Here is a 10,132-nt window from a genome sequence, read left to right as displayed (position 1 = left end):
TATTATTAAAAAAAGGTCAAAAATTTATAGGTTCTTAGAGGAAAATTAATTAGTCCAAGTCAGCATGACAGTAAGAGGCAAATACAAGGATTTGTTTCCAGTTTCATAGATTCCAATGTCTACACTTTTTTTTTTAACCACCACAACTTTCTGCTTTAAAAACTCCAAGTTCCTGCTTCCAAAATATCCTACCTCTTCAAAGAATATGCCAAGACAAGCATGAGGTCTCAAAGTATTCTTGCCTAATATTAGGTGGAGAAATAACACAAATCACATCAACAATAGTCATATTTTTAGATAAGCTCAAACTTTCACCTTGATATGTTTTTCCTTAGGGAAGATAAGGCCCTTGGTCAAATTGATCAGAAATTTAGATCTTTGCAATCTTGGCCCTTCTAGGCATAAGCTCACAGAACCCTGTGACCAATGAGACTCTTGTATGAACCTGCTCATAAAACTATGTTTATATCCCTTCTGTGGAAGTTATGTGGTTTATTGGCCCAGAGCTGTGATTAGCATAGCATTTGTCACCAACCTCCCCTCCTTCTGTTAGTCTTTATTTCTGAAAACAAATAGTTGATTTTGTTTACTAACAGGTTTGGTTTATCTGGTGGTTTCTTTTTCTTTCTTTCTTTTTCTTTTTTTTTTTTTCTCTTAAACCTAGCTAAATGGTAATGAAGGATCTTCTGTGCAGAAGATGAAACTTCCCTGATTTTTTTCTCCAGTAACTATGCTCTTACAGTATCTGGTCCATTAAGGAATAGGAGAGTTTACTTCTGTTCTCTTCTGACATATACACAATAGGAGCAAGAAAGAGTTGTAACAAGGACTCAATTCCCGTGTGATAACTGTTTTCTAACTCCTCAAATATCCTAGAATCAGTGGCTTTTTTGGTATTGATTATTCCAGTACTGGTTTTATAGTTTCTAGAATAGGGATCATTAAAGAGGAGGCTCACATTAAATATTTGTGGTTGAATACATAGAACAAATTTCTGGGCAGTAAAGTTCTTATTCCTGTTTCGAAAACTTCTAGGTAAAGTGCTTTCTCATCTTTTATCTTAATTACTAGATTTTTGTTTTTATCTCATTACTATCATGATTTCAAATGTTCTGCATGGTTTCTCCAACTTAAGTACTCCCCACAATAGGCTGTATCCTCTTAGGGAGGGGAGGTATGGGAAATGTGGGAGAAAGAGTAGTAAAAGATTTACTTCAACTGAGGATGAGACGTCGCCATCTAGGCATGAGTCAAACTAGTTACAAAATCACTTCTTGTGATTGGTGGAAGAGTGAAATTGAGGAATTGGCTACATCCTTTCTTTGACATCACCAAGAACCAGTCAGAATGTGAATGAAGGGTTAACCCAAGAGTGGACTGTAAGAAGTTGGAAGTTTCTGTTTCAGAAATAGAATGAAGTCCAAAAAGGGTTTACTTGAGCATCTTGGGAGGTGGAAACTAGACGTGTGAAGGTGGTTGGATTATCTTACAGAATCGCAAGTGTAGATTGATCAGGAATGTGTAAAAATTTCTCTTGGTTAGTGGAAGGTATAGAAACAGCCATGATAATAATATTGGAAACAATTTCCAAGTACTGGGTCCCAAACCAGAATCCATTCTAGGTTGAAAAACAAGAAAAATATCCAGGTCCACCCAGTGAACTGTGTGGGCAGATTGTGTTTTGGACTGACAGTCCCACCATATCTTTTCCTGTACTTCAGAAGAGTATGAGTGACTGAGTGTGTGTGTGTGTGTGTGTGTGTGTGTGTGTGTGTGTGTGTTATATTCCTGGGAAGAATGGATGAAGTTCATACCTTTCTTTGACAACAATAGACTTTAGCTAGAAGACAATTTTGATTTCTTTAAATGCCTGTTTGAATCTTTTTTTCACATTAATGTATTTTATTTAACAAGTATTATGTATAAAGTACTATTCAAAGGTCTGTACAAATATTAACCAATATAATTCTCTTAACAACTCTAAAGGATTTTATTTTTATTATCCTAATTTACGGTTGATAACATTTGCCTAACACTTATATCTAGTAAGTGTCATTCAAGGCTCATTCACATCTCTGTCCTGTGTTGTCTCTTCAGGTAGTGTGATACTGTGTGTGGGTTTCTGACCAGAGAAGATGCTCAGAGCCTTTGTCCAGTCCATGGAGTCTCCTAATCATACTAATCTGGACCCTTCTGTTTTCTTCCTCCTGGGCATCCCAGGTCTGGAACAATTTCACTTGTGGTTCTCACTCCCAGTGTGCTGCCTGGGTACAGCCACAATTGTGGGCAACATCACCATCCTGATTGTTGTTGCCACTGAACCAGCATTGCACAAGCCTGTGTACTTGTTCTTATGCATGCTCTCAACCATTGACTTGGCTGCCTCCTTCTCCACAGTTCCCAAGCTCCTGGCCATCCTCTGGTGTGGATCCGGACACATCTCTGCCTCTGCCTGCCTGGCACAGATGTTCTTCATTCATGCCTTCTGCATGATGGAGTCTACTGTGCTGCTCGCCATGGCCTTTGATCGCTATGTGGCCATTTGTCATCCACTTCGCTATGCTACTATCCTCACTGACACTATCATTGCCCGAATTGGAGTGGTAGCTATGGTGCGGGGCTCCATGCTCATGCTTCCATGTCCCTTCCTCATTGGGCGTTTGAGCTTCTGCCAACGCCATGTGATCCCCCACACATACTGTGAGCACATGGCTGTTGTGAAACTAGCATGTGGAGACACCAGGCCTAACCGTGTGTATGGGCTGACAGCAGCACTGTTGGTCATAGGGGTTGACTTATTTTGCATTGGTCTTTCCTATGTTTTTATTGCACGAGCTGTCCTTCGTCTTTCATCCCGTGAAGCTCGGTCCAAGGCCCTGGGGACCTGTGGTTCTCATGTTTGTGTCATCCTAATCTCTTATACACCAGCCCTCTTCTCTTTTTTTACCCATCGCTTTGGCCACCATGTTCCACTCCATATTCACATTCTTTTGGCCAATGTTTATCTGCTCTTTCCACCTGCTCTTAATCCTATGGTATATGGAGTTAAGACCAAAGAAATTCGGGAAAGGGTTGTGAGAGTGTTTCAAAGAGGACAGGGAACTGGGGTCAAGGTATCTGAGTGATCAAGAGGTATAGGAAGGACTTAGTCCAAAAAAGAAGATTTTCAAGATTAAATAATCCTCATTATTCGAGACTGGAAAGAGATTTTAGTCTTGCACTAATGTCTTCCATAGTACCTCCTAGACTATTTCCAGGAATAATAAATCACAGAGGAGGTCAAATTAGTTAAGCATCCTTAACTTCCATCCCAGGAAGTATAGGTTAGAAGAGACTCTGCGTAGTCATAAGAACTTCCCTTACTCTCTGACACTCTCCTAATCCAACAGGTATGGGTTTCTAAACTCATACTTCACAATATAGCTGTTGTGTTACCATCTGCAAGGAGCAGGAGATAGGACATAGAGCCACAAGTTAAAGAAAGTAGACCTGCCAGGTACTTACCTGCTTTTGGATAAAGGTTGTATTTTCTCCATTAGCACTTGAAACCAAAAGAGGAGAAGGAATCACCAACACCCACAATATTAGCAAATGGGAGAGCTAAGGTTTGAAACCTAGAATCCTCTGGTACAAAATAATAACACATCTACAGATGAGAGTATAGGATAGGTCAGGAATAGCCCTTTATTTCTAAATTTGGAATATTCATCCTATAGATATATTCTTGTCTCTACACTCTAGGGAATGAACTTAATTCCAGATGACCTGGATATTATTCCCTGAAAAGCAATGTCCAAATATTCTTACACATTCTTACAAGGGCCTCCCAGAGGCCATTGACTTCTATCTCTAAACTTACAAAGAACAGTCACTTACACAAACCAATAGATGAGGCCATGCATTCATCCATTTATTTAGAAGGAAAAGAGAGTCACCCCATAATGCCAGGGAAAGGAGACACAAAACCCACTGCTAGAAATTCATAGACCCTTTCTCTCTTGAAGAGTATCAGTCCTGAGGGCTGAACAGCGAAGACCAGCTTTTTAAAGCTTTCCTCCCAAGAATATGAATGTTTTGACTGTGATACTTCACAGAGGTGGGGATAAATAATTTTGAAATATTACAATTCAATAAAATATGCTGAATATTGTCTGTTTTTCAAAGGAAAGAAAATCAGTATCGTGTTCTCTAGGAGGATTGTCACTGTGGGTGGTACTGATTTAATTAATTTTTCATTCTAATCCTCGAATCGAGATATTCGTAAAAGATTTTTAAGAATTTAGGCAATTCTAAATACTATAGTTTATCAGCTGACTTTCAGTTTTATACTTCAAACTTATAATCTTGCCAGCATACAAATCCTACACCCCAACTCTGGGAAACTTCTATACTTCTGTGTTTTGAGTTCCTATACTCAGTGTGGAGCAGTTCTAAAGAAAAAATATAAAGACATGCAGACTCCAAACACTGTTTGCTCACAGTTTTGGATATTAAGTAGGAATCTGTTGCTACATAGCTATACTTTTACCTGTTGCATGGTTTGAAATAGTTAATGTTTATCATTTTCAAATTTCTTTTTTTTTAATTAATTAATTTATTTTCAGCATAACAATATTTGTTATTTTTTCACCATACCCAGTGCTCCATGCAATCTGTGCCCTCTATAAAACCTGGTACCCCAACCTCCCACCCCCCCCGCTACTTCAAACCCCTCAGATTGTTTTAATTTTCAATTTTCTTATATACCCCTTCCCCTCATGGTTGCCAGAGTCCATTCATTTCTATTCTGTAAAGAAAAATGACACTATGAGAAGTATACACCTCAAATTCTAATCCTCATGTTAACTTTTGACATATATAGGCATTTTTCCTCCTTTATTACTGTACATATTTATTATTAATTATTTTTTTCTGATCAAGCAAGCTTCATAAAATATACTCTAGGGAGCTCAGACCATCACTCACTTCTTCTAGTTCCTATTTCCACAAGTGTTCAAATTTATATGCACATTGATCCAACACCAAAATTTCTTTTGACCTTTTTTATGCAAGTTTCTGAAAAATACTTTTGGATCCAATTACTTCTGTTTCCTTGTCTCCAATCCCTTCCTACATTATAATCTGATTTCACCATAAGTTAAAGTTTCCATTGAAACATTGGCCACCAAAGCCACAGGTAATCTTTTCTAACCAGACTTCCTTACAACACATTGTATTATTAACCATACATCCTTCTCCAGAATCTCTCCTCTGTGACATCTGTCATACCACCCAATCCTAGCTTTTCTTCCATTTCAATAATGTTTTCCTCCTTGTTCTCAAAGAAATTATATTAGGTTAAAAAGGAAGCTTCAGTGAGGTCCATAAGGAAGAAATAATTTAAAAAATTCAAGACTGAGGGCAATGAGGCTAGAAATTAAAAAAAATAAAAGTCAGTATCTTTAGCTAGTCAGCATCTATAAATGCAAATGTCATTGACATATCCATTTCTTCAATAAAATAAGTGTAAAAGTCGTGAACATAAAGTTGTCCTTGGCATGACAGAATGAAAACCCTATGTGATTTAAATAAATAATAATAGAGTGTCATAGATGATTTATGAGCAACTATATTTATTTTAGTATTTTTATTAAATAAAAAAGCCCTGGATATCAAATGATAGAAAAAATAACTAAATTCTATACAGTTATTTAAAAATATTTTAGAGTCTTAAAAACCTTCTTTTGAAAAACATTTAATATGCTAGTATCCATTCTTTTTTTTTAAGAAGTTACTTGAAGATTTTTTAATAATATATTCAATGCATAGTTTTTTGGTTTTTTTTAAATTAAATTTATTTATTTTCAGCATAGCAGTATTCATTATTTATCAGCACACCCAGTGCTCCATGCAGTCTGTGCCCTCTATAATACCCACCACCTGGTACCCTAACCTCCCACACCCCCTGCCACTTCAAACCACTCAGGTTGTTTTTCAGAGTCCATAGTCCCTCATGATTCACCTTCCCTTCCAATTTCCCCCAACTCCCTTCTCCTCTCTAACTCTCCATGTCCTCCATGCTATTTGTTATGCTCCACAAATAAGTGAAACCATATGATAATTGACTCTCTCTCCTTAACTTATTTCACTCAGCATAATCTCTTCGAGTCCCGTCCATGTTGCTAGAAAAGTTGGGTATTCATCCTTTCTGATGGAGGCATAATACTCCATAGTGTATATGGACCACATTTTCCTTATCCATTTGTCCGTTGAAGGGCATCTTGGTTCTTTCCATAGTTTAGCGACTGTGGCCATTGCTGCTATAAACATTGGGGTATAGATGGCCCTTCTTTTCACGACATCTGTATCTTTGGGGTAAATACCCAGGAGTGCAATTGCAGGGTCATAGGGAAGTTCTATTTTTAATTTCTTGAGGAATCTCCACACTGTTCTCCAAAGAGGCTGCACCAACCTGCATTCCCACCAACAGTGGAAGAGGGTTCCCCTTTCTCCACATCCCCTCCAACACATTTTGTTTCCTGTCTTGTTAATTTTGGCCATTCTAACTGGTGTAAGGTGATATCTCAATGTAGTTTTAATTTGAATCTCCCTGAGGGCTAGTGATGATGAACATTTTTTCATGTGTCTGATAGCCATTTGTATGTCTTCATTGGAAAAGTGTCTGTTCATATCTTCTGCCCATTTTTTGATATGATTGTCTGTTTTGTGTGCATTGAGTTTGAGGAGTTCATTATAGATCCTGGATATCAACTTTTTGTCTGTACTGTCATTTGCAAATATCTTCTCCCATTCCGTAGGTTGCCTCTTTGTTTTTTTGACTGTTTCCTTTGCTGTGCAGAAGCTTTTGATTTTGATGAAGTCCCAAAAGTTAATTTTCGCTTTTGTTTCCTTTGCCTTTGGAAAAATATCTTGAAAGAAGTTGCTGTGGCTGATATCGAAGAGATTACTGCCTATGTTTTCCTCTATGATTCTGATGGATTCCTGTCTCATGTTGAGGTCTTTTATCCATTTTGAGTTTATCTTTGTGTACAGTGTAAGAGAATGGTCGAGTTTCATTCTTCTGTCCAGTTTTCCCAGCACCATTTATTGAAGAGACTGTCTTTTTTCCACTGTATATTTTTTCCTGTTTTGTCGAAGATTAATTGACCATAGAGTTGAGGGTCCATACCTGGGCTGTCTACTCTGTTCCACTGGTCTATGTGTCTGTTTTTATGTCAGTACCATGCTGTCTTGGTGATCACAGCTTTGTAATAAAGCTTGAAATCAGGTAACGTGATGCCCCCAGTTTTATTTTTGTTTTTCAACATTTCCTTAGCGATTCGGGGTCTCTTCGGGATTCCATAAAAATTTCTGGATTATTTGCCCCAGCTTTTTGAAGAATACTGGTGGAATTTTGATCCGAATGGCATTAAAAGTATAGCTTGCTCTATGCAGTATAGACATTTTAACAATGTTTATTCTTCCAATCCAAGAGCATGGAATGGTCTTCCATCTTTTTGTGTCGTCTTCAATTTCCTTCATGAGTGTTCTGTTCCCTCAAGTACAGATCCTTTTACCTCTTTGGTTAGGTTTATTCCCAGGTATCTTATCGTTCTTGGTGCTATAGTAAATGGAATCGATTCTCTAATTTCCCTTTCTGTATTTTCATTGTTAGTGTATAAGAAAGCCACTGATTCCTGCACATTGACTTTGTATCCTGCTACGTTGCTGAATTGCTGTATGAGTTCTAGTAGTTTGGGGGTGGAGTCTTTTGGGTTTTCCATATAAAGAATCATGTCATCTGTGAAGAGAGAGAGTTTGACTTCTTCATTGCCAATTTGGATACCTTTTATTTCTCTTTGTTGTCTGATTGCTGTTGCTAAGACTTCTAATACTATGTTGAACAAGAGTGGTGAAAGTGGGCATCCTTGTCTTGTTCCTGATCTCAACAGGAAGGCTGCAAGCTTTTTCCCATTGAGGATGATATTTGCTGTGGGTCTTTCATAGATAGATTTGATGAAGTTCAGGAATGTTCCCTCTATCCCTATACTTTGAAGTGTTTTAATCAGGAACGGATGCTGGATTTTGTCAAATGCTTTTTCTGCATCAATTGAGAGGATCATGTGGTTCTTCTCTCTTCTCATATTAATTTGTCCTATCACTTTGATTGATTTGCGAATGTTGAACCATCCTTGTAACCCAGGGATGAATCCCACCTGGTCCTGGTGGATAATCTTTTTAATGTGCTATTGGATCCTGTTGACTAGGATCTTGTTGAGAATCTTAGCATACATATTCATCAGTGATATTGGTCTGAAACTCTCCTTTTTGGTAGAGTCTTTGCCTGATTTGGGGATCAGGGTTATGCTGGCTTCATAGAAAGAGTCTGGAAGTTTTCCTTCTGCTTCAATTTTTTGAAACAGCTTCAGGAGAATAGGTGTTATTTCTTCTTTGAAAGTTTGGTAGAATGCCCCAGGGAATCCATCAGGTCCTGGGCTCTTGTTTTTTGGGAGGTTTTTGATCACTGCTTCAATCTCGTTACTAGATATCAGTCTATTCAGGTTGTTGATTTCGTCCTGGTTCAATTTTGGGAGTTTATAGTTTTCCAGGAATGCATCCATTTCATCAAGGTTGCTAAGCTTATTGGCATATAACTGTTGATAATAACTTCTTTTTTTTAAAAGATTTCATTTATTATTTATTGGACAGACAGAGATTACAAGTAGGCAGAGAGGCAAGCAGAGAAAGAGGAGGAAGCAGGCTCCCTGAGCAGAGAGCCCGATGCGGGGCTTGATCCCAGGACCCTGGGATCATGACCTGAGCTGAAGGCAGAGGCTTTAACCTACTGAGCCACCCAGGCGCCCCTGATAATAACTTCTGATGATTGTTTCTACTTCCTTGCTATTAGTTGTGATCTCTCCCTTTTCATTCATAATTTTATGAATTTGGGCTTTCTCTCTTTTCTTTTGGATTAGTGTGGCCAGTGGCTTATCAATCTTATTGTTTCTTTCAAAAAACCGACTTCTAGTTTCATTGATATGTTCTACTGTATCTTTGGTTTCTATCTTATTGATCTCAGCTCTAATCTTGATGATTTCCCTTCTTATGTGTGGAGTTGGTTTGATTTGTTGTTGATTTTCCAGTTCTTTAAGGTGTAGAGAAAGCTGCTGTGTTCTGGATTTTTCAATTTTTTTGAGGGAGGCTTGGATGGCTATGTATTTCCCCCTTAGGAGTACCTTTGCTGTATCCCATAGGTTTTGGACCGAAGTGTTTCATTCTCATTGGTTTCCATGAATTGTTTCAGTTCTTAATTGATCTCCTGGTTGATCCAAGCATTCTTAAGCAAGGTGGCCTTTAGCTTCCAGGTGTTAGAGTTCCTTCTGAACTTTTCCTTGTGATTAAGCTCCAGTTCCAAAGCATTGTGATCTGAGAATATACAGGGAATAATCTCAGTCTTTTGGTATCGGTTGAGTCCTGATTTGTGACCCAGTATGTGATCTATTCTTGAGAAGGTTCCATGTGCACTTGAGAAGAATGAGTATTCTGTTGTTTTAGGGTGGAATGTTCTGTATATATCTATGAGGTCCATTTGTTCCAATGTGTCATTCAATGCTCTTGTTTCCTTATTGATTTTCTGCTTCGATGATCTGTCTATTTCTGAGAGAGGTGTGTTAAGATCTCCTACGATTAGTGTATTCATATCAATGACTCTTTATCTTGATTAACATTTTTTTTATGTAATTGGCTGCTCCCATATTGGGGGCATAGATATTTACAATTGTTAGATCATCTTGGTGGATAGTCCCTTTAAGGATTATGCAGTGTCCTTCTGTATCTCTGACTACTTTAAAATCTTTACTTTAAAATCTAATTTATCTGATATGAGAATAGCTACCCCAACCTGCTTTTGAGACCCATTGGCATAAAAAATACTTCTCCATCCCTTCACTTTCAGTTTGGGTGTATCTTTAGGTTTGAAATGGGTCTGTTGTAGACAACATATGGATGGGTCCTGTCATTTTATCCAATCTGCAACCCTGTGCCATTTTATGGGCGCATTTAGGCCATTCACATTGAGAGTGATTATTGATAGATATGTTTTTATTGACATCGAGTTACCTTTGAAGTCTTTCTTTCTGTAGATTGTCTCTAT

At 37.9% G+C, this 10,132-nt stretch overlaps 1 protein-coding gene across 1 annotated transcript; it reads left to right on the top strand.

The window, feature by feature from the left end:
* The first annotated feature begins 2,135 nt into the window (after window positions 1-2,135).
* LOC132011361 (olfactory receptor 52P1) lies at window positions 2,136-3,125 on the top strand. The gene has a single exon (XM_059389807.1). It carries the CDS (start codon window positions 2,136-2,138, stop codon window positions 3,123-3,125), a length of 990 nt encoding a protein of 329 aa, XP_059245790.1.
* The last annotated feature ends 7,007 nt before the right edge of the window (window positions 3,126-10,132 follow it).

Source organism: Mustela nigripes, chromosome 1, assembly GCF_022355385.1.
Source record: "Mustela nigripes isolate SB6536 chromosome 1, MUSNIG.SB6536, whole genome shotgun sequence".
Taxonomy (NCBI): domain Eukaryota; kingdom Metazoa; phylum Chordata; class Mammalia; order Carnivora; family Mustelidae; genus Mustela; species Mustela nigripes.
The sequence above is the reverse complement of the archived record's forward strand: the minus strand, read 5'-3'. Positions and strand labels throughout refer to the sequence as shown.